Source organism: Taeniopygia guttata, chromosome 3, assembly GCF_048771995.1.
Source record: "Taeniopygia guttata chromosome 3, bTaeGut7.mat, whole genome shotgun sequence".
NCBI lineage: Eukaryota > Metazoa > Chordata > Aves > Passeriformes > Estrildidae > Taeniopygia > Taeniopygia guttata.
In genome coordinates this window covers 66,150,363-66,176,495 of record NC_133027.1, presented here as the reverse complement: position 1 = coordinate 66,176,495, position 26,133 = coordinate 66,150,363, and the positions used below count along the sequence as shown (strand labels likewise).

Below are 26,133 nucleotides of genomic sequence, written 5' to 3'. Positions count from 1 at the left end.
TTGTCAAGCAAATATTTTCTATCATAATTACATCATGCTCATAAAATTCTGTAACCTTCTGATTAAAACAAAGTAATTTCAGTAACTCTAAGGAATGACTGCAGACACTGCAGACCTACCAGGCACAGCACTATATGGAGGAATTGTACCTTAATACTGAAGCTCAGGGTACCCCAAAGTCTTCTGATATGGACAACTGCTGACAATACTCTAAATGACATGAGGAAAGGAATCATGTTGCCAGCCTCACAAGATGAGCCTTCAGGTTCCAAATCTGATTAAAAGAAAAAATCCTCCATCCTTCCCTCAAAACAACTAACTCTGAATGAGTCTGTAAATTATAAGAACCTCTAGAAGCTCAAGGTGTAGGAGTGGGAACCCTAGACTCAATGTAACACCTTTCTGAACTGCAGCACTAAATTCACTTCACAGGAAACACATGTTAGCAAAAACATAACCTCCAGCAGCTTCCATAAAAAGAAAGATTCAAATCTTTAAGCATCATTTTAGATTTAGCACCCTTTGGCATCCAAAGCTGAAAGACCTTAAGTTCAGAGAAAAAAACAGCTTCTACTAACATTCCTAGGAATTCCCAGCCCCACAGACTAACCAGCCTAGAGGAGAGAAATTCACTGAAACCCCGGTCAGAAGATACAGATGTGTGGTATGGTTAAGAGTTCTTGGAAAGAAAACAAAATAGAAAAAAATACCTCCTGTGAGATTACCTTGCTCATTAAACCAATACCTACCCTTGAATTCTAAAAATTCAGCAAACAAAAAAGTGTAAGAAAAAACAGAATCCCATCCCCTCCCCTATTTTGAAACCTAACCTTCAGTCTCTAGAATCTGCATGAAAACAGGAGTGGGTGGCTGCTATGGAAACACAGTTTTTCCAATTTATTGCTGATCTTCCCTGGGTGGATTACTGACTGTAATAACAAGGGATTGAGGATCCTTGAGGTCTGAAGTTAACTGGAATAAATACTCTTCTTCCCTAAAGAGCCTGCCTGCAGCAGCAAGAAACAGAATCTAGATTAAGATGCTCTTAATAGAAAATAAAGATTCTTCACCAAACTTACTGCAAATTCAGTAAGTTTAAGGAGGATTTTAAAGTGGTAATGACCTCTCTCTTACTGCATATTTAAGAAGTGCATCATAAACTAATGCTTCTGTCCAGTTTCTCCGAAACAGTGATGCATAGGGGACTCTGTCCACTGAGAAAACAAAAAGAAAGAAAATAAAACTCTCTAGCATTTGCACAAAAATCATATGGAAAAGTGACAGTTATATAAAAAGGTTCTTAAGATTTGCATTAATCCCTACAAGCTCCAGTTGACACCTTGAGTGACAAGTGAACGGCCTTGTTAAATAGAGTAAGTTTCTTCTTAGTGATCCAGTTTATCAAAACAGATCACAGAGAAATCAAGGAAACCTTAGCTGGTTTTATTGAATATACAGAAAGAACTTCAAATTAGTGTGAAAATGAGAAAGGTATGAGCAGGGAAAACAGTTTTCATCTCTAATACAGGCTATGAAAGCATCTGGAAAAAATATGGCAGTGGACCCTGTATTATTGTGGCACTCTAGCAGCGCTCCCCAGTTGAAAAAACAGATTCACTGTGACTGTGCCAGTGTTTTTTTCCTGGCTCTCTGCCTTTAGAAAAACAGACCTCAGCAAAAAACAATATTTGCATTCAGAGAAATGTCCTGTCTCATTTCCTTATACCATCCCATCTCTGGGATCCAGACAGGCAGCTCATCTGGTGGCATATCATCCTTAGGTTTCAGGTGGTACCCAGCATTTTTAAATGCAATTGAAATACTAATTAATCTTAGAAAAAAGCATACACAAATTAAAACCCATGAGCATTTTTCTGAGCAGTTGTAGAAAAAAAAGGTCTTGGGAGTTTCATTACCAGGTCCCAGAAATAATTTGCTTAATATGCCACTGCAAACAAAAATAGCCAACAAAATATTGAGCATCCTCAGAAATGACAAAACTAAAAGCCACTGTTTTATTACAGCATCAAACATTGCATTGATGCAACTTCATCCTAAGTATCACATACAATAGCAGTCACTTTAATTCCCTAAGGATATAGTAGAGTCAGAAGAACACAGCAAGATGAACAACACAGGTAGCTGAGAGAATAGAGTGGCTGTCTTACGGGTGGAGATTAAAAATCAGTCACTAATATGCTTGTGCTCCATCACCTTCCCTGGCTGTGCTCATGGCTCACCCCTGAAGGTCAGGCCACAGCCAGCCACGGTATTGCAGCTCAAGACACAGGAGTGAAACAGATGTCTGGTACATTTCAGTGCATCAAGATGTTACAAGATGTCATTAGTTGTAGATGGGCAACTACTAACAATGATGGAGCTAGAGTGGTCTTTTGTGAGGTATAGAAACAGGCAGCCTTTTAAGGACAAAAAGAAAGGCTGATTGCTGTGCTGTTTCTGCAATGTAAGCCTAATTTATGACACAAGCATTCTCCTCCACAGCAATGTCAGAATGACCTCTTAGGTATTTGAGGATATCTACAAATCTTCCTTTATTCAGTGTTTTGAAAAAGAGCCGGTGAGGTCCTAAAAATTTATGTGAGAGTCTTTGATTAAAACAAATGAGACAATGGGTCCGCAGGAAAGAACAGCATGAGCTGTATACATCAAAATAGTATTATGAAAAAGGCAACCCCACAGAAATGTTTCATTTACTGTACTGGAAAATAATAATTTCATTATCCAGGTTATTTATTATTTTAGGTACTGATCCGTTGCAACTTTCCTGACTTATCGCAAGACAGCCACACTTCTGGGAACAAGATGAAATACAGCCAGGAGAAACTATTTTTTTGTCAAAGTTAAAAATACACTGCACTGGCATCCTAATTTAATACTTCATTCTTTGTCCCATGCTTTTGTTAACACATAATTCTTCTGGAGAAAAAGCCCAGGAGAGCAGTGACACACACCTGAATCATTAATGTAACATACAAATCGGTTTAAGTAAATCCTTAGTGAGCAATGGATTTAAGTCTGTCCACTTGAGAACTCTCATTTAACTTCAGGTATTACTGCACTCTTCTTCTCCTGTAACAAAATATTCCCACCCACAATTTCCACTTCCTCCTCCTAAACACATCACAAAGAAAAGTCTCAGTTAAAGATTTAATGAGTTGTACTGTCCTTGAACAGTACAAACTTTCAGTGTAGTACAATAGATTTTTTTCACCAATAATCAACATTCAGGACTCTCAAATATGCAAAAATTTCAAGAGTTCTTAAAAAACTCTTATCCCTTACAAGTTTACTTAAGGATCTCTCATATCCCTCAGTAATGCTGACAGACTATTGGGAAGGCTATTCCCCTTCTTGATAGAGCAGGTAGTTTTTCAAACCACATCCTGACTTTAAAGAGCCACTTCAGAGCAGTGTGGTGCATCTTGCTCAAGCTCCTTCTTCCATCACATCCTTGTCCATCAGACCAAGTTGCAACTCTCTTTCTAAGCAAGAGGCTGTATTGCTTTTCCACTTCCAACCATGGACCATGTAAATGTCCTATCTTACTCCCGCATAGCTCACACTGTAGTCAAATTAACGCTTTAGCAACCACCCATTAACCAACCAACCAATTTAGCTGACCACCTCTAAGCAGCAGAGATTTTGCATGCTTTGTGTCTTATGTGATGAAATGAATAACATTTCATTTTTCCATACTATAATTACAGGTATAGCCTAAAGCAGCACCAATACTTTAATGCTTCTCTTTTCATTCTTAGATTAGGTAATTTCTAACATGGAAACAGATTTTAATACAGAAAATATACCAGAAAAACAAATCTAGAATAATTAAGTAGGAATTAATTTAAGAAGAAGCCCATTGCCCAAAGTCAGACAGGCAAACTGAAAGACCAAAGAAAAGTTTAAGGCTAGAAATAGATTTTTCCTCATAGACTTTTCCCACTGTTTAAGAGAATAACAGAATTACAGGCACCCTGAAGGGATAACAACATGTAGAAAGTAGTTTCCAGTTGGCTATGCTAACACCTCTGATTAAGTGAAAACAGCTGAGTAAAACATACTGAAATACTACAACTTTCATAATTTGATTACTTTAACAAAACAAGTCTGAAACATGAAATACATAGACAGCAACCCCAAAAAGTTTGAAGAGTATTTAAAATATTAATGGCCTATCCGTAGATTTAAAATTATCAATCAAACATTCACAGGTCCTTTGCCAATTCATTCTGAGCTCAAATGAAGCTAAGTTAAGCATCTCTTTGATCCAAGATGCATGCATTATTTAGCATTAGCTAGACATTTGTTCATTTATGCAGACACATGCCAACAGGATTTATGCAAGAGGGTACCCATTTCTGCTTAATTTGAAATGTCCTGGTTCTCTCTCTGGAATCTAAACCACAGTGATTTATAGGTTTTAGGGAGTCTTTGTATTTTAGCAAAAGAACACTTTCAAAAAGCTACAGTCAGAAACTCTTCCAGTGGAAAGTGAGATACATAAAGGTCCCAGTGCATCTCCAAAGAACAAGGTGTCAGTATCTGGCTGCCTCCTCTTGTGCACACGTGTGACTCTAGGTACTTCCACATGCACAAAACCAGCCCACTGATTTTTCATGGTATTTTTTGTAGATTTTCTTTTCTGGCATACTAAAATATGCATGCAGGAGGTGGATTTTCAAGGGTTAGAGGCTGGGAGGAACAGGCTTGGGGTGGTGGTTTTTCAGTTTTGGTGACTTGGTGGGGGGTTTTGTTCCTAGTCTATGCAGCTGATCAAAATTTGCATCACATACATTAAAATCCTAAATAAATATTTATAATGAAGACTGGTAAAGAACAAAATGAATGGAAAACATGAGCTGCTAAGAACTAGCAACAGTGAGAAACTGAAATTATGGAAAAAAATTGGCAATAAACTCTGAAAAGGTAAGTGCCTTCAGTTTTTGGTTTTTTTTCCCCCTATAAACCTCTCCATGTGTCCCACACTTCTGGAGTGTGAATGTAGACACAGCTATAAGCACATTCCCTATGAACAACTTTTCAGCTCAGGCACTTTTTAAAATTCCTCTCAGTGTCCCAAATTTTCCTATATTCTTGGGATTTCTTGCTCCACAACCCCTCTTCTACAGACAAAGAAATTTTGAGAATAATCAAAATAGGAAATTCATGTACCATTGTTTAAGCTTCCTCTTGCCCTGCTCCCTGCAATACACAGAGTAACACTCAACACCCAGACTGGATGTGCTCATTGATAGACTGAGCATTTAGCATGTGATAAACTTCTAGACAATGGAAGTTTGGCTGAAAAACACAAAAAAGAGTCAAAAAATTATAAATATTTGCTACATCCTGAAAGATTTCTGTTAACCTGGGAAATACAGGCTAAATCTGTTGCCCTAATTCAACCTATTAACAGTACTCCGTGTAATGTTTGCTTTTAAAACACAGAAGAATGAGAGATATCTAAAACAAAAACAAGTTTAAAAATCAAACAGCAAACCATTTATTTCCTCCTGTCCAAACAGATCTCAGTAGCACCCAAACACTGTGAGCCAACTCAAACTGTCACATAATCTATCTAGCACTGCTGAAGCCAAGTACTAAGGGAGGGAGATATTAACAGACGTCTATAGAATTAGTGCCATTAAGTTGAAGCAAAGAATTCATCCCCTGTACCTGAAGGGGGAAAAAATTGGGTTAATAAAAACAACAATTATTGAGTATCTAGAGGCAAAAAATAATGCTTACACAACAGAACTCAGAAAAAGAAAGCGAAGGAGATGGGACTATCATGAGGACACATCTTACAGAGCTGAGCTACTATTTTACCACTTACATTTTGAAGTGCCAACAAGGACAAGATCAGGCAAGCAAGTGGAAAATTGGAGAAAATGGGTCACAGAGTAGTGGCGACAAAGTGAGGTATGGAACTGCTTAATTTGCATTAAGAAAACTTCAAATCTACACTCAGATATGAAACTAAAGGAAAGAGGAGAGCAGAGACACACAAACAAACCTGGGAGAAGCTTTTCAAGGGGAGCTGATGTGGTGCTGCAGAAACTCAACAAGGAATAAAAAAACCCATTGATCAAAAGTAAATCTTAAAAATGAAATGTTCAGGAGGTTTAACGCTTGAAGAAGAAAGGGCAAAGAAACATTTTAAAAAGTACCAGGACGGCTGGTGATGAGAGGGTGGAATAAAGGGAGTATCCTTCAGAGCTAGAGAAATGAAGTCATATCTCTGCACTATTCATCTGACACAGTTAACGCCTCAAACTTGAAACACTGAAAACTCCCAGTTTAAAAGGATATTCCATATGGAACACCTTAAAGGCAAAGCAAATGACACCAGCCGGCAATACCCACACTACAAGGCACAGAGTAACTGACAACATGGAATTACATAAAGTTTACAGAAAATCCACTGAAAGGGCAGTTTGGGCATAAAATTTTGAAAAAAAATGAATAAAAATCACAGGAATAAAACTTGTGCTTCTCAACCAAGGACACTTCATCCAGCATCCTAACCACATCAACCAATCACTTAACCTCGCTGAGGAAGCAGAAGGATTTCTAGAAGGTTTGGGGTTTTATTTTGTTGGCTTTCTGTTGGCTTCTTTTTTTTTCCCCTTCAGTTTTCACTTTCTATCTATAAAAACCGCAACTTTTCAGCTTGATCAAGTTTATTATCAAACTGCAACTTCAGCAAGGAATGAACAGCTCCTGCTAAGAAACAGCAGTGAAGCATTGCCACGAGAATCAAACCAATAGACAGCTGTGGTTCAGCACCTCTCCTCAGGCAATAGCTAATAAGCAATACTTAAACAGAATGTGAAATGCTGCCTGCTAATAATTGGTATTTGGTATAGCACAGTATCATTACAAGATATATGGGAATCTCTCAGTTTCCCCTAACAAGATAACTGTTTGGAAATAGTCATCCAGACATCATCTAAGAAATATCGGCAAGTGTATACAGTACTTTTGCTGGCATAGGTATATAAAAAATAAAGTGATACTTAAGGTATACTTAACTTCATGCTGTTGCAGACCATTAGTGAAGCTCATATTAAATACTTGACTCAGGGAACTATGTCACTCACTATGACATTGCAAGAAAATTGCCTTTTTGAAAAATGAAAGGATAATCTGCAAAAGCTCCTGAATGCACTGACTAGAGTCTTAACCTTGACACATAACAAAATATCAGTTATTCTTTAAACACAAGGGCAAGGATTAAACACCCCAGAGGTGCTCTCTTTGTCATACTGCTGCAGTTCACTAGTGGTCCAAACAAGCCATCCAGCAGCATTACTACTAAACTTTTCCAGTTCAGAATAAAGCCCCAGTTTTATTGATCAAATGGAGTTCTTCAGATGAGAGGCACTTACTAGTACTTTGCTACTATCATGCACATACTGTAATCTACACAAGACACAAACAAGCCTTTAGAAAATGACCTGTAGCAGTCTACCACCTTCCACTGACCTCCTTCAAAATTATATTTGGCTCTGTTTCAGCCTTTTTGCTCTTTGGCACTAGTAATCCACCACTGGATCATTATAAAAAGAATCACAGCAGATGTGCCTACAAACAGAGCATGATGCTTTAAGTGGATTAGGAAGAGATGAACTCTCAAGAAACAAAGTTCCTGAGTTTCTGCTAATAAATTTACTTTAAAAGACTAAATTAAGAAGATATGCGTGCAGATATCCTTAAGCACTTCTATTTTGGAGTGAAGATGCAAAAGTGATGCTCATGACAGACTACATTTTCTGTACTTCCCCACAGTATTCCAAGTATTTCTGGTTAGTAAATTTTTCCAAACTCAAATTTTGCCCTCACCAAACACCACAGCAGAAAAGACAGCAGTGTAGTTGGCAGAGGGGAACATATTTATTCACACAGTTATATAGCTGCATATTTATCACAATGCAGCTATATAAAGCTGCATTGTGCTCTTTCTCTGTTTACATCATACAGATCAACAAATGAGGTAGAACCAGCTTTACTAGATTGAATTTTTCCAATGGCAAAACCATCTTCACTTGATTACCGATCAGAGTTGGCAAGATAGACTCTACATGCTACATGAATAAAGAAACGCAGATGCTAGTGACTTTTTTACTGTTGAGAACTATTTAGGAATTAATAATCTATCATGTACAAACCAGAACAGGACAAGCAAAACCAGAAAATTAGAACAGCATGCTATAGTTACAGCAGTGCAAGGCACAGAAGAATTGTAGTTCTCTAAAATAGTTTTGAGTCATCTTTGCAGTGTAAATGTGCATGGGTAGGGGGCTGCTATCACTGGTGAGTTTAGTAACACGTAGAAAAGCACTGTTCACAATTTTACTGAATTTATATTCATCTTTGCTTTCATGATTCTTGGCCACTTCTTACTTTTGCACGCCTTCCTTAACTTTTAGAGTAAAATAACACTTTTACCTATCAGAATTCCAAAAATATCAAGGAACAGTAAAGAAAAAAATGTTTAGATTGAACATATGTCTCAAAAATCGTTTAGATGAAATTTTATAGCATATCTTAGTTGTGCTTTACTGGGCAAGGTAGGTAAGCAAAATGGCTGGAGACTTAGAGCTTTTCATAGACATTAGTCACAAGGAAGCATTCATTTCTCCTGTACAAAAATTAGCTTTATTCTATAATTCATAGTATCCTATCCATAAAACTTAAGCAACTTACTTTGCAGTGGTCATACTGCTGCTGTAAGGTTGGAACATCCCCTCCAACAGGCATTTGTTTTTTCAGTTCTTCATCTTTTGCGTTCAGCCATTTGATTAACTCTTCCAGAGATGTCAACAATCTGTTCCATTTCTCTGCACTGGCCTCCAAGTGAGCCCTGTGAGACAGCATAACAGCATCTTTAAAGCCTTGAATGGCAAAACCAGTGTGGGAAAACAAACAAAATTACTCCATCGGTAAGATGAGAATGTTTCAAGTGTTTAACTGCAAAGCAACTTTGTGTTAAAAAAAAAAAATCTATTTCAGAACACTTTGCACAGCAAATCAAAATAAACAAAGAAACAGGGAAACACAGAAAGATATGTCCCCGATGCTTTAACTCATCTAAAACCTTGAACACTGCATGTCTAAGCAATATAAAAAATTCCTGTGTTTTGTTGTGACTCCACCATTGTGCAACATGCACAAGCATCATTTTGTGAGCTAAAGTATTGCAAAACTGAACACTTTCATGCCAGGACCGTGACTCTACAGAAGCAAAATCCAGTGTGTTCTACCAGTAGTTATCAATAGCAAATTGCCTGTGCTGCTGAACATATCAGTCAGTGACACAGGCTACTTAATAAATCATCTTTGATTGATGTTGACTATTAATACAGTGAATTTGTTCCTCAATTTAATTGACAAAAAAAGCCAAACTCCACAATATCTTTTTCAATAAGTTTCAGAAATACCTTGACTTAGTGTTTTCTCCCTGCAGTACCTAAAAGATGCATAGAAGTTTTCAAAAGGGACCAGCTACCACTCTTTTACTGCAGTCATTCTATGCTATGGTATCATCCAAAACCAGCATGTACCTAATTTATATCAGCAAAAAAAAAGTTTTTCTTCACACAGAGAGGGGAGTAGAGATGAATGATTTTCAGTGTAGTCTGACACCTGTTCTGAAAGTTTTTCCTCTGCTTCTGAAGGATAATCTCTGTTCCCTTTTCTAATTTGTACATTGTTGGTTATCTCTTTTTTTTCTGATTAATTGTGAGTCACACCTAGAAACTTTCACCTGGATTGTCTTATATTATCATTTCAAATGGCATTAGAGTGAATGTTTGGGGCAGATACAGCAACATTTGGATTGAAGGGATGATGTGCTGCAAGATTAACTCAAACATAAGCTTAAGTTTGGCCACACTGAGATCTCCCAGCAATACACTAGGATAGGTGAATCAATAAAGCAGTCAAGTAAAAGTGTAAAAGGAGGGAAATACAAAGAAAAAATATTCCACATTTCTGAAAAAGGATAAACCAAGTACCTTTAGGAAGAGGAACCTATCCTCCTTCACCCTTGTTAAGGAAAGCACTTTAATAACTACTTGGGAAAAAGTATGAAATTTAAGTAGTTGTTAGAAGTAACATTTTATTGCCTACAGTTTTGCATGTTATGGTTTCTATTATCCCTTATTGCTCTCACTGATACCTTTAACTCAACACTGAATTGCAACAAGCTGCTAGCAGCTCAGATCTAAATAGTAGAGTCAGCATCCCACTCTGCACTGAAGCACAAGCAAGTTGTTGCGTCGGCCTTGGTAGGCAGGCCAGTAGCTTCTGAGTGGAATGTATTGTCTCCACTCTCCTGATATTTTTTTCAGGTATTCAGAATTGGCCCTTCTTTCCTGAAGTGAAAACAGAGTTATCCTTTTTACTTATCAGGCACAGGAGAGACACTACCCTCACATCTAAGCCAAGGCAGCCCATATTTGAACTTACAGTGTTGTCATTAGACTCTGATTGCTAAAAAATTATAGATATATATTTGAGAATTTCTAGTAGCAACTACAATTAAAATGTTCAGGTTTACAGCTTTCTGTACATTTGATAGTGAAATCTCTATTCCTCATGACCTATTACTGTTTCTAGCACATATAAGCAGCTCTCACCTCTAAAAATTGGCAGTCTGAGGCTTCAAGAGTCTGCTCTAACTATTTAGTGGAATTCTTGTATGCAAAATAAATTGGAGCTTTGTAAGGAGGGGGAAAACTCCTGTAACTAGATAATGGACAACTTAAGGGTGATTCACCCCTATCTAACATATAGTGTAATAATATTAATAACAAAAAACTAATCTGATATTAATGTGAATGACATAGCATACATTATAGGATTAAATGCATTGTAATTTACCACTTAGTACTTGCATGCATGCCAAATTAATGCCAATACCAAAAATAATGCTAGCAAGTACATGGTTTCAAAGTCCAGTGCAAGTTAATCCTGCAGAGGTAGAGCAGTAAGGGGTGGAGAGGAAATGGACTACACCAGCAGGAACTTTCACTGAGCACAAAGTGACCTAGCCTCCCAAAGAAAGAAATTAAAAAGGGAAAAAGACACAGGGGAAACTCAGCAGCCTGGATTTTCCAAGAATACTATCCTTTTAATCTTATTGAAAGCAATACTGAAAATGAAAGCAAGATGCAGCAGCTGAAGTGCAGACACAAGCATTCAATTCAAAGAAAAACACATTCAGTAAACACCATTCAAAACACATGCTGCACAGGAGCAAGAGAGTCAAGATATGCTTTAAATTGCATTTCAGTGTAAAGTTTAAGTATCACATCTACATTTGTCATACACACATTATCAGAGGCAGAAGATAAACTATGCAGAAGTTCTGAAATGTTTTGTGGGGTTTTCTGTTCTCTGAGTCAGGATTTCTAGGCTTTGTTTTGGAATTGGTACTCTACTGATAATCAACCTGCAAACAGAGCTTCAGGTGTTTTAGCTCATGTGACAAATGAATTGGCAAACTCAAGAGATTTACTAGGTCAAGTGGTGGCTTAAGAATCTTCTCTGATCAAAATAGAGGTCAGTTATAGGTGATTGTTTCTGAGCATGAGTTGGAGCACAAATATTCACCAGCAGCAACCACCTGGTATGCAAAAGCACTCCTAAGGGAATCCTGGATGTACCTGAAGAACACAGATGCTCCCATCCAACTGACTAGACTGAGAGGAACCTTCCTTCCTGCCCCCAGTGCTGAATAAAATAATCCAGAAAACAGCAACTCTGACACAACTCCAATTCTGTTGACCCTAAGAAGCTCTCTTCATAGCTGGAGACCTTTTGATTCTGCTATGGAGGTAGCACTTTTCCCACTGAGTGACAAGTGAACACACGGAATAAAAAAAGATTGGTGGGTGCTCTAAATACAGACAAACAGAGAGAAACTCCTTTTCGATTTCTCCCATACTTTTACCTCTACCCACCCCCAAACACTAACATCCTCACACCTCCTTCCCCAGGAGAAAATAATCCCCCCTAAACCCCCACAAGTCTACATCTTTGTTTTCTTCCTGGGAATAAGATAAAGAGAGAAATAAAAGAAGCGCAAGTCTGCAATTTCAAGGAGAGAGGTGCAGCATCATAGACACTCCAAGTACATGTTTAAGCAGCTTCTGTGCATTTAAAAATATGTCAGAACAGCACCGCTTTTCCAGTTTGGAACTCCCTTTACCGAGAGTAGCAAAGAAGTAAACTCAAGACAGTGACTAGCAACACCAGCTCTGAGGACTGACGTGATGAGAAAAACTCATCCTGTCTTTCTTTGGGAGAGCAGTACTTTCAGCAATTAAAAATCAGAATAATCGGAATGTACTATACATGAAAATATGCTAAAAAGCTCACAGAAAGTTTTATTTGGAAGCACCATCCCAAGCTAAAACCCATTACAAAACAATCAGCTTTTTAATTCTTCAGTCCTAACATCTAAAAGTTACATGCTCTTCTCACTACGGTCATCCACAGAGTTTTACTTTCCAACTCATCCTTGTAAAAAGATACTGCAAGAAAACAAAAATTGAAGGCAGACAGACTTCATGTCAGTTCTGTGCTTTGTTATTCCCCTATGAAGGCTTTAAGGGCTCTTGAACAAGTTAGAAAAGTGAACTGCAATCAAAGAACAGAGCAAAATACATGAACTCAGAAATACTACACTCTTTTCAGTAGTGACTGAGATTTGAAAGGTTAATTTACTTGTCTTAGATTTGCACCAGTATTCTCTTTCTTGTCTATCTTACACTTTGATCTCCAGTGACATGTGGCTGGCTCTGCAGCACTGCAGGTACCAGCAGAGGAACATTAATGCTGCCCAATGGGATACACATGCCATATCTATGAGGAACAGAAAAGATGTGTCTGTATTCAGAAAATGTATTCCCAATTTTTCATGGCCATCCATTTCTCCCAACTAATGACCAAGCCTAGGAATGGCAAAGCAACCCAGTGGTTCTTGCTAGGACTCCACAATTGATAAGCTATTATTTTAAGAGAATACTTTTGTATTTCTCTCACATGGACTTGTGACTTTTGCATTAAATTGTGTATGTGGTGGAGCCAGTCTCTGCAAGCCCCCACACCAAACTTTGTGTCCAAGTTCTGCCTGTGGGCTTTCAAGAAGCCGATTTAACAGTTTCATTTAACTGTTTAGCAGGTTGGTGACAAGTGGATATGTAAAGTAAATATGACATTTTCCCCTCTATTTCAATCATTCAAATTCTTGTGTCTGAATGTCAAGGTCGGCTCATTTTACTGGCCTTTGGAATATTCATATGAATGTTTAACATTGTTCTTTTCTTTTAAAACAACAGTTTTCTCAAACCAACAAGCGAGCGCTTGCAATTAAAAGCTCTAGAAATTATTCTCTATATAATTCATTTTCATATAGAATTTAATTCAATAATGAATATGGCAGTATCTATTTGAAAAAATTGCATCACAAAGATTTAACAATTACCACACTTGAGCTTGGCACAGATAGGGTCAAAAAACTGTAAAATGCATTCCTTGATTAATAAGTACTTTAAAAAAAAATTCAACTGAATAGCAGCCATTGAATTATTAATTTGAATTAATAATTCAAAACCAATTAAATGGATCAGGATACTTAAGATGCAAGTTCTGTTAATTTAGTAATTTCAAAACAAAAATTTTGTAAAAACAAAACTATTAACAAACTCCTGATTTCTCCTCAAAGCAATGGCAGATGCGCAGAATTATTTCACTGATGCTGTCATTGATTTGCAATAAGGAAAGACTCAATGCACTTTCTGGAAATTTTGGTACAAGGTCAGCAAATTATGACTGTGAAGCTCTGATGAGAGAACAAGTAGTTAAGCCTACCAGGTGAACAAGTTCACCAAGTTTTTATATTTGCACTCAGGGGTCCTTCATGAAAGAGAATAGATACTTCATTTCAATGCTGTGCTCATATTTGTCAAGCTTCTTAGAAGACAGGAACTGCCCCATCACACCTTGATGTTTTCATTACTCACTTGATGTTTGCAGACTTCGCCTTCAGGTCGTTCCAGCGCTGGTTCATGTCATCAAGTCGGTGCTGAAGCAGAGCAGCTTCCTCAGAGTTTCCCAAGGCTTTCACCATTTTCTGTCTGTTTCCATCAATACTTTTAAAGATGTCATTGTGGGCATCAATTTCAGCTTGAATGTCCTGAAACACCAGCAAGAAAAGTTCAAGCATAGTTCTGTGAGTAGACAAGGAGAGAGCTGACTTTAATGAGCATCCCTAAACACTAGGACAGAGCATGTATTCCCGCTTCCTTGGGTGTCTCTGATAAAAGATGCACTGGAGAAAACCTGCAATCCTATTAACGTCACTACAAAAGGTCTAGCTTTCTTAAGTGTGAGAAGAGGAGTCTGAAAGTCATCCAAGGCTGTGAAAAAGGAAATAGAATTATAAACACCAGGTTCTGTGATGTTGTGTTTTGTAGCACTGAAGGTAACTAACTGTCTCCTGTTCACCCACGCATTTCACACAGTGTGGCATTTGCAAATGCATTAGAACTCATTTCCTCTCCAGAAATTACACTGATTCAGCCTTAGCTATGTCATCACTTTGTTTTTGAAACTAAACATTCCAGAAACTTTAAGCAGTCTAGTGAAATGCAGGCTTTATCTAGTATTTTAGGGCACACATAATGAAAGCATTTAACTCAAATCTTAACTTTAAAACTCTAAACTGCAGCTAAATGGCTACAGCAACCAAAAGTCCATTTTGACAATTAAACTACTTTACATTATGGCCTGAATATATGGGGAGGTAGACCTAAAATGCCAGGATGTATTATAATCTATTTTATAGTAAATACTGAAAAGACAAAGAAAAGCTTGTGATTTTCATTCTGTTGATTCATTTCTCTTCCCCTTAGAAATTAAACACATTTTATTCTCTCATCTACCATCTGCCTTAAGAAACACATTACAGATATTGTCTTCATCTAATTGAGCACAGTATTATTTTTAAAACACATAAAAAGAGCAACAAAACTTCCTGCACCACTGCCAATGGTTTCTAGCATCCAAACATCACATCTATCCAATAAAGCAATGTAAATGTGTGGAAAGCCAGGAGGTGTACTGGCTGTCTCAATAGGATTAATCAGCGAAGATTATGACAGGAACTTGGTGCAGATGTAAATAAACTTATTTTGCAAAGAAGGAAATAAAATAACTGAAATTCCTTAAAGGTTTTTATTCTTCCAGTCAACTCCTCTGTAATCACCATCTGTTCCCAGAAGCAGAAATGGGGGGGGGGTGGGGGGGGGGGGAGGCTTTTGTACCTCCCCATCCTAAAGATGTATTCCTGCTGGCACGAATACAAATGGAAGTGGAAAAGTAGCCATGAATTTGAGAGTGAAAGCTTTCTAGAGTTAGGAAAGAAAACAAAAAAATCAGGATACAGTTGAAGAAGAGGAGGGAGGAGAGATGGGGCAGTGGGAAAGGAGATGAGAGAGAGAGGGAGGCATTGGTGAAGCTCTGTCTGGCCAGAAGAGCTTCTATGTGTCTTTGGACAACTACCTTTATTTGCACGGAGATTCACTCCTTTAAAGCAGGTAAAAAGACACTTTTTTGGTCTTTGAAACAGCCCAATAAAAATCACCATCCTAAACACAGAAACAAAAATTACATTTAAAAGGAAAAAAACAAAATTGAATTGTCTGATGATTAGCCAACCCAGATAAGATGGTAGAGTCACCAGCTGAATTAGATGCTTATCTAAAAATATTTGCAGCTCTTCTCCTTACAACTCCAACATGCATGCAGGCGCAGTGAAACCCAGCTCAATCCCACAGAACAGGAGATACAGCGACTGTACAGCACTTGCAATTCTAACTGCAATGAAACTGAGCTACAAAAGCCAGGTCATGCAAAACCTCTTTGCCTCATCAAAGTCACAAATGACAACTTCATTGAAAACAAACTGATCTCTAACCTTCCTTCTACAATCACAATATTAACTGTAAACCCTTTAATTCCAGAACCTTCATAAAGCATTCTTTGATTTTACTTGAGAGTAAATTCAGCATGCATGCTCAAAAAATGGTTCATTCACAATGGGTTTGATTCTTACATTTTCCAATCATAATGTTACATTGATTAAGGTACAATAAATATGCTGTTCACATTCTTGAATCCCATCTGTAATAACCATGTTGAGACAAATCAGTTCAAAGAATAGTTTCACAATTAACATCTCTCTCATTTCTGCTTTCCATTTTCCAGGTGAAAAAACCAACCAACCACTGCCAGCTGATAGATAACCCAACAGAATTGAAAAAGTTATTGAATGTGAGTTTGTCACAGCCCTCAGAGAAAATATGGAGAGAAATTCAAATAACATACCCCACATCAGTGTGCACATGGAAGAAGTAGAGCAAAAAAGTAGGATGTGAAAAATGACTAACAGCAAGAAATGAGCACAATAAGTTAGTTATTCTCCAATAATGATATAAAATGTCTGGATTTTTATTTCGGTACTGTCTTCTGGATGATGGGCTCCCATCTTATCCTAAGACTGCTGTAATTGCTAGCAATTGGTAATATGCTCCTTACTCACCATGTTATCAAAGTCCTTAAATTCTTATTTCTAAATATGTGGTTGCCCTACCTTTAAATATCTTTCTTCAAAGTGGAAAAGACCCTATTATTCTGTAAACCCCCCAGTTTATGTTCCTCCTAATCTATTGTTTCTCTTTTTCCTGCCTTTTTCTTGGTCTTTGAGTCTCCATTGTCCTCTATGCGGCAAAAAATGGGATGGAAAAAGTTGATTATGCCTGCTCAGGCCCAGTGAGAATTAATTCTATAAGAGTTAATCCACTTTCAATTTTGCAATACTTTAGAAGAAACTCTAAATATTCCTCTATTATTACATGGAAGTTCCCATATTCAAGGGCAACACACTGGAGAATGCAGGAGAAGAATTCTGTTGCTTTTGCCACATAAAGAGGGGGATACAACTGTGAAACTCCATCACTGCTCTCAGCCCAATGCTTAAGGGATCCTTGCCAGAGTGGTCTCTCAGTGTATGTGAAACAAATCAAAAGGCAGAGAAGAGAAAAAAAAAAACAAAAAACCAAAAACAGAACAGAAAAAAACCCAAAACGCTAAAGAAATACACTATAAACAGAAAATGTCTTCTTGCTTTATTGACTTTTTTCTTTGAAGCACCACTGTAAAGATGCCACTATAGATATTTTTGCTAATTTTGCAAATATTTATGTGCACTTGGCTGTTAAAAAGAATTGATAATTTATTGTATGAGGTCAACGTATTTGTTCACATGCAAGTGCTTGCAGGATTAATGCCCTAAATTCAAATAAATCTTTTTGAGGAAAGAATTGATCCTATATATAAATCAAGATGAAAGCTCCAAAGATTGAAAGATAGAAAAGAGAAGAAATAACTAGATTGGCATTTAGATATGTACTTAACCCTAGCCAGATTACTAAAGCATTGTCACTTCCCTAAATTCCTTTTAAGTATTAAAATTAGGTATTAAGATCAAACTGCTGCCTTTCCCACTCTGATGTGGTGATTTCAAAATTTTATTTCCATTCTGAATCTTCTCTGACTTCTTTGCTTCTCTCCCTCTTTACCTTTCTTCCTGCAGAATTCAAATTTTATATTTGGATTTGATTTTAATCCTTGTCTCCATAATAAGAAATCTACTTCTTGCTTTAACTCCTACCAAATAAAATCTAAATTATCATGATAACAACTGAAAAGCATGTGTCTTTAAAGAATGTATAAGTATGTGCCACTTAGTAAGGCTGCAGATAGAAATACTGAAAAGGACGCAAAACCAAGTTGCTACTAGAACAGCCCAAAGGCAGACTGGAGTGACATGCCCAAAGTAAAAGAAAGCCTGTGACAAAGATTGGAAAAGAACCCAACTTATGAGCCCAACCCAACCACCTATCAAATTTTTGTCTTCTCTTTCCCCCTTATGGACTGCAAGGATATGTTGAAAGCAGTTACAGCATGAGGCATAATTGTCCTTTGGAAAATATCAATACTTTAAAAAAGGCGAGAAACCTCCAAGCCAAACACTTGATGTGTCTTTTTTCTAAATGACGAGTCCAGAGGGCCTCCAATTCACTCTGCAACTCTCTAAGCTTATGAACAGATTCACATCTACTCACTTTTTTTCAGGTTTTGTCTGTTTTGGCAATATACCAGTAAGGACAGTAACACAGGCAAATATTTCCCTTTTTATAGGGCCCAAATACTTCTGTTGAAGATAAAAACACAACTAATGAAGATAAAAACACAACTAACGGAAGAAAACTCCATAGCCAAATTAAAGTGGAAGAAACTGTGCTTTCTAAAATATACAAAGTGTTACTGTATTGAATTCTCACTATTAAAAATTCTGGGATAATAGTACAAGGATCTAAAACAGGGAAGTTTGTGGCTTTTTGTTTTTTGGGGTTTTTTTGTAAGGAAATAGGTATATTCCCATAGCATTAAAGATTCTATTATCAAGAAACCCTAATCAAATTTTTCTTACATATCGGACACAATACTCAACTTAGTCTCTCAAGAAAAAAGTCAACAGCATTCTGTACCAAATCTCATAGCTTCACAGAGGGTTTAAAGGCAGGACTCATCAATGTTTTACTACAAAGTTTTTTGAACCCACTATATACAGCAAAATTCTGGATACTACTCCAATTATTTTTATGTTTTTTAGGAAACAGAATTCCACTGTATTTTTGTAAACATCTGACCACATATCAGGGATGGGAAGTCATGCCATGCAAACCACATATGGCCTGCAAGAAATGGACATACAGGTACAATGCTGATGCTGTGCAACAAGCTTGGCAGCATTTTGTCTTGACACATAGAGTGCTACCTCCTTTTAATCCTCAGGTACAAGCCGTCCCTCTCCATTGTAGGTGGCCTTTGAACCACACGTTTATCTCAAAAGGAATTAGTGGGCTTGAAGTTGATTCTTCATAAATGAAAATCAGCTTGAAAAATCGCATTTTCCCTAGCAAAAGTTACTCCCAGGCTGTTTTGTCAGAACAGCTTTGTACTTCTTGCACACAGTACAGCTGATGCCCGTGAGTGGAACAGGTGCACAGAATTGTAAGTCCCATGAAAATGATTGCCCACTGCCTTCACTGACAATGCTCAAGTCAGCAAAAGCAGTCACAGAAATGCTGCACTTGCCTCTTTCAAAGGTCAGGAATAAATGTGATGACTGCTCATCAAAGTACCTGCAGAAAAATCTTCCAGCTGGAACAGCTGGAAGAAAAATGTCAGTGCCAACCAAAGGACATAACTGCACACCACAGACAATAGCCAGAACATCACTCTTCGAGGTCTCACAGCAGGTAACAAAGCAATGGACCTTTTTTCTTTTTAATAGCACATTGTTTAGTTTATCTTGAACCAGGTACATTTTACCTGCTTCTGCCAACTGCCTCTGGGAACACTGCTGTGGCAGATATTCCTTTTAGCCTCTGCTTTACTTGTAGCTTTTCACTTTCTGATGACTCTTAAGGAAGGAGTAAGAATTAGGGCATGATAGAGGTGTATCAAAGTGGCCATTGTGAAAGGGAAACTGGACTTTTATTGTTCTCAGCCTTAAAATTCTGGGAGTAGCTGAGAAACAGAGATGCTTGTATAAAAAGAAGGCTATAAAAATCTCATCTCATCCAGGAAGTCTCTTCTCTGATATCAGAGAACAGTCATGTCTTTAGAAAGGCTCATCCCATCTGCTGTTTCAGAGGCCTACCTGCAGTAGCAGTTGCTGTTAAATAATCCATTTACAATGAATTCACATTGAGAAGTAGCAGTACACATTGAAAACTTTTAGGTAGAATTGCCATTATCTTAAATCCACCAGTACCAGAAATGCATAAAGATGGACACTCTTTCAGGTGTCGTACACAGAGCATAGTGAATATCACTACAGCCCAGTGATATCACTACTAGCATAGTGAATATCACTGCAATATAGTGTAAGATCAAAGCAATTTGCTGTAGATATGACAAAAGTGTATTTACTACTCAAACTCTCTGATATTTCATGAGGAAAAAACAGAACTTTTGAGGGGGAAACCTTCTTTGGGACATTCTTCACTTCTAATTTTCAAAGGCTTGTATTACCAAGAACTTTGTATCAACACACCAAGTTTCTAAAACGTTGACTTGACTTGCACTTAAGCCTCTTGGATAGTACCATAAGAGATGACATATGGTGTAATTAAAGATTCATTTTATCACAAGAATGATGATGCACTTACAGGACGGCTGAGAATGCTACACTGCCTTCAACAACCTCTGTGGCTCCATTGCATGGCACAGACTCAACATCTGAGGGGCGCCATAAATGTGTTAATACTAATTCCAGCAGTCACGTAATTATGACTGAACAAAGCCAAAGTAGCCCTGCCTACTGCAGTGTAATGTGACTCTGTGCATAGGAAGGGAGTGCCGTGCAAACTTTTGCAAATGCCATCTGGCTTCTGCATTACCACCACAGTAACAACACTCATCATTCTCTCTGTAGAACATATATTAATAAATCCAGAGAGCTGAAAGTAGCTTACAAGCCAGGATCGCTGTCATAACACTGTTTCTCCTGGCAGCGAACATCTCAGGAAGGACAGGATGGGTGTGTGGGGAATCATAAGAGGGACAGATGAAGCAGGGGAGGAGGGGAGCTTGTTTAAAAAAAAAAAAAAAAAAAAAAAAAAAAACGTGCTAAATAAGCACAGACTAAAATTTTAGAATTTGTGATCACAGTCCACCAAATAAAATGCTAACCTTCCCCAGCACCAAAGTAGCCTTTTATGTTGCATCACAAATTTCAGCACAGTAGACAACAAAATTTCACAGCAAGCTTCAAGCTAAAAAATACAGCAGAGCTGTGAGACCTCTAAGTTTTGGTGAGAATTGCTATGACCAATTTTTTTAAGATAAACACTGGAATATTCAAAGTCACAGGGGAGGGCCTGGAGTTTGCAAATACCAGGGCTTATATGGTTCATAAAATATTAGAAACATTGGTTAAAAATTTCTCTCTTAATTAAGTCATGAAGCATCTCAGGGTCTGGCACATGTCCTTATCTTAATAGGCTAGCACAGCAGCAGCTACAAGAGAAGGCCAGATGACACACTGGGAGCAAGAGAGGAGCCAGTGACCTATACAGTGAAGAAGTCAGATCACAAATGCTATTACTGTTACTCTTAGCTACTTTGGAAAGTATCAGGCTGGTGGGATCCTGAATAGTGGCTGTCTCAAGCATACTTCTCCCTGATAAACAAAACTGGTAAATTGGTAACTACCGAGGAGAAGAAAGCTGGTTTGCATTTTAAAAGAAGAACATCCTGAAGTTTAGAAAAAACACAGAATCAGGCTTTGCAAACTGCTCTCCTACTGTAAAACCACATCTTTAAGGTGTTTTATCTTAATTAATAAATAAACTACTTTGTATTTTGTTACATACTGTGGTCTTGCAGGATACAGGAAGTTTGTATGGCAAAAAAAAAAGATAAAGCAAATCTAACAGTGGTTACAAACATGCAAGTGAGGTTTCACTAGAACTGATGAAAAACAGATGAAAACAATCTGTTCTTTAACATTCTCATGTCTCTTGTTCGTCAGCACAATCACTTCAAAGCCAAACCTCCTGCCTCTAAGCATCACTGCTACCAAACAACCTGGAAAGAGAAAGAATAACTAGTTGGAATAAAAGAAGTACAGATGAAACAATGGGAAAGTTGCATATTCATTGGAAATAATTCTACTTATAAATGCCATCATGAGATCTTCCAATTGAACTAAAATAACATTCAACTAAATTTAACAGCAAACTCCAGAGCACTTGCTTTCTGACAATAGTGGAACAAGGTCATGGGCAGCCTGCAATGTCCCCTTATACCCTTGACTTAACAAAGCCCAAGCCAATCTTAATTTCCTTTGAAACTTAAAATTAAATAAATAAGTAAGTGAAAATGCCCACAATCAGAGGACATACTCTAAAAGTAATCTTGTAGGACCTGAAATGAGAAAGATAAGCAACATTAGATTTCCATAAACAGAGTGCACATGAGGACATAAACAGCAACACACAAAACCTAAGTTAAATATCAACCTGTCATTTTTATTTACTGGGTAATTTTAAAAGGCATACACAGCCTTTTTCAAAGGCATGTGTGCAAGTGCTACCATACCTTTTCAAATTTTGTCAGCAACTCACGTAAGCTGAAGTTGAGGCCAATCATCATTAAGCGTCTCCCGAAGCCTACATTTTCCCGCTATGTCCTCCAAGCCAAGTCTATAGCCTTCAAGAAGTTTCTCTCCTTTTCCACCTATACAGTCTCAAAATACTCCAAGCACTCCAGTGAGTGTCCCTCTTCTGGGCTCTGTTCCCCTGGGAACAGTTCACACAGCACCATCATCACAGTCTCCGTGTCCCTGCTCCTTCCCATGGGCTGGGCACCCAGGGGTAAGCCACTGACACTGGGTGCTGCTCCTTGCAGAGCTGACCCGACCTCATGGCGCTGTGGGGATCTCCTTGGATCCACACCTCCCCAGGACTGCCTCCAGCTCACCTCAACAATGGCCTGCAGGACCCCAGTGCTTCTGGCAGGCCAAGAGCTCAGTGCATGGTCTCAGTGACCCTGAGTGAGAGAAGCTAAAACCTGCTGCTGTGTAACAGATGGACAGGAGGAACACATCCTTCCATGTTGCTCCATTCAAGGGAAAAAAAAATCCCCAGAGAAATTTCTGTCTATAGAAAGCATCAAAACCAAACTTCTCAGACAATTTCAAATGGGATGAGGCCCACTTCATACTAGGAAACGTGGTGGTGTGACCAGATGGGAAGCCATTCTCCTCTGACTTCCACAGAGCCAGCACCATGGGCTGGTGCTGCTATTGCAGTAATCAGGCACTTCCAGCCCTCTTCATTTCGCCCAGGAGATGCTGCGCCACAGAAAAGCCAAGGCCCATTAGAAGTTGTCTAAAAAGTAACTTTCTTTGTGCAAGCAAAAAAAAAAAAATAAAAAATACGTCCAGCAAAGGATCCTGCTGCAACTTCCAAAGCCTTCGCTGGGGATCTCCTCCTTTGGTGCCGCCTGCTCTGACAGCCGTGTGGTAATCTATCCCCGGCATTTGTTTATTATTGTAATCAGCATCCTCCCTTCCAGCGGCCCTGGTGCTGCTCCAAAGCCAAGCACACTCCCCCTTCCGGGAGGCCTCCCTGCTGGAAAACCACCACCAACCCTGAGGCTGCAGAAAGCCCAGACCAAAAGTCCTCACTTTTCCTTCCCCTGGAACGGAAAGGTGGCTGTTCACTCACTGAGTAAGCTTTGGGGCTGTAAAAGCAACCAGTGCTGCACAAAGCCACCACAGACTGGGGCTGCCCAGGAGGGCATGCTCAGCAAGCCAGATTGTTTTCCATATGAGCCTTTTCTCGCCCGCGGGAAACCTGACACCCCATGGGTGGCTGTGAGGAAATCAGTCCGTTTCCAACCATTCCCACTGGAAACCCGTGTGCATGTGAAGGCCTATTTAAGCTGCTATTAATGCCTTCCGCACAAACACACATTACTCAACCACCAAAACCAGATTGAGTAATAGCTGCCAGCATGTCAGTAAATGTATAATTAAAACCAAACCAGCAACCCATCACTTGCAAAACCCATTACAACTAATTCTCCTATGAACACATTAGGTATGACATGTTGCTTTTACTTTTTATTTTATTTCACCCAACCATCATATGAAGTACCAATGAATTCATCAGTAGCAAAACTGTCTCTAAAATTATTCTGAGATAGTGGATTATACTGGTATATCTGGTATGGGTCAGGATTTTAAAAATAACTCTGAAGTGGGGGGGGAATATTGGCATTAGCAGGATTTTTACTTGGTTTATTTGTACTTTGCCTCCTGCCTGTATGTTTTATGTGGGCATATTACACAAACTGCAGAAGTGCTTGCAAAATAAACTCAGGAAAGTTTTCCAAAGGTGACAGAACTAAACTAGCTTTATAGCCCATATAACAGATCAGCTTAAACAGTCTGAATTTATTCCACTGCTTCTGCAAGCAGAAAGCCTATTTATCATGTCCACATACTATTCCCTTCCAAATTAACTACTTACAGAAGGAAAAATTACACATTAGAGTGAAAAAGTAAAACCATTCTGCAAGTAATGTAACTAGAATCATTATTTGAGAATCTCCTTTCTTCTCCTCAAGACAAAGTTTGGATCCTATTCTTCTGCACACTAAGGCTTTCTGCAGCTCTTGGAGAAAAAAGCCCTGGCAAACTAGAAATGAACAGACTTTAGATCCACCTCAGAGATGTTAGTGCATATAAATAGAAATGGGTGTCAGGCTGGATTATAATGAAGCTTCATAACTCCAGGACTGAATCCATATACACAACATTAATTTTACCTTTGGTCTCAGGCTTCATAATTAGATAACTTGTTTTCCAATTTTCATTTGTCATTAAAAAAATCATACATTCTAGATATTTCAGCAATATTAGATGCAAATGAAATACCCTCTAAGGTTAATAGGTACCATTTTGCATAATTCTATAAAAGGTTATCAAATATTTACATATATACATGATGTTGGACCAAGGCTTCCAGCAAAACTTCTTTGAAAATTATACTGAATAATGACTTTTTCAGTTGCATTCTCAATGAAAGCACACTGCAGTATTTGAGAAATTCTGAATATATAGAAGACAAAGTAACTGAAATAAGCTCTACATTGACACGTATTTAATATAGCCTCTGCACAGCCAGCAGTTCTGTAGATATGACAGTGTTAGATCATAAACTCCAAAAATACAACGTACATTTTCAAACAGCCTTATGTTACTTATTGCTAAAGTTTAAGTTTTCTTGATCAGCTTCATCATAATTTTCTTTAAAAATAGCTCTGCATACACTATTGGCAACGAAACTACATATTGCATACTGAAAACTACAGCTATTACACAGATTAAATACTTGAATTCTAGAGGCCAAAGAAATTCACATTCTGAAAGTTTAAACTGTCATGGAAATACATAATCTACAGCTGAAAACAAGCATGCCACCAACTGTAACAAAGCATCCTTCCAAAGCACTCTCACAGATATCAAGAGTCACAACTGGGAATTTAAGACACTGGAAACAACGTACAGCTGCAGAAGATTAGATGCAGTGAAGCTTTTTGTTACTTTTTGTATTAGAGTAGTTTGGTGCATTTTCTCATGTGTCTTAAATAAGAACGTAAAATCGGATAAAAATAAAACAACCAGCAAACAGCCTTTTATAGCCATTGGTAATGTTACTAATGGCAGCCTGCAAAATGCAAGGGCCGTCAAAAGAAAAGCACTTCTACCAGTGGTAGGAAAAGGACAGTCAGCACAGCAGCCTGCGACACAACTCTGATCACATCTGCTGGAAACTGGTTTTAGGCATGGGTTCTGCAGTGCACACCCCACAAATCCAAGCCTAAGAGCCTCATCATTTAGCAAGGCACATTCCAGAGATTATAAAACTAATAGCAGAATTTTACATCAAAAATCATATTACTGCAAAGAATAAAGTAAAAGCCCTCTACTTTTATCAAGCATAAATCCAGAAGCAACTGAATGTAAAGATACTGCAAATGAACCCGCAAAATCAATTAAGTCAAAACTAGGTGAGAAAAAAAAAATTACTCCATTTCTACTTGAAGTAAAGATACCTGATCAACATAGAGATAATCTAATACACACCTCTCAAGTTCAATTTCAGGAAAGATAAAAGTTTCTTAGACTTTACCGTGTGAAACAATATTAAATATGTATACAATAAAGAATTTGCTTCACACTTGAGATGATGTGCAAAATATGCAAGAAAACTGTCATGCGAAACACAACTTGATTTTTGAATGCAAACTAAAGAAAGGGGAAAATTTTCTTCCCTTTTCCTAGAAGAAAACTGGAAAAATAAAGAGCAGCAAGAACCTTAAGTGTAAATGGGGTTGTTTATACTAGGAGCATACATACATCTTATGTGACTCACAACAGCAAGTAATGACAACAGA

General features: G+C 38.0%; 1 protein-coding gene across 10 annotated transcripts in view; it reads right to left on the bottom strand.

Annotated features, from left to right (window-relative positions):
- UTRN (utrophin) overlaps window positions 1-26,133 on the bottom strand; it is a 523,567-nt gene that overhangs the window by 286,095 nt on the left and 211,339 nt on the right. For all 10 annotated transcript variants that reach the window (XM_030268143.4, XM_072927046.1, XM_072927038.1 and 7 more), the window contains 2 exons: window positions 14,055-14,227; window positions 8,731-8,887 (listed from right to left, as the gene is read on the bottom strand). In XM_030268143.4, the coding sequence (XP_030124003.4) occupies window positions 8,731-8,887; window positions 14,055-14,227 (330 nt within the window). The remainder of the gene's footprint in view (window positions 1-8,730; window positions 8,888-14,054; window positions 14,228-26,133) is intronic.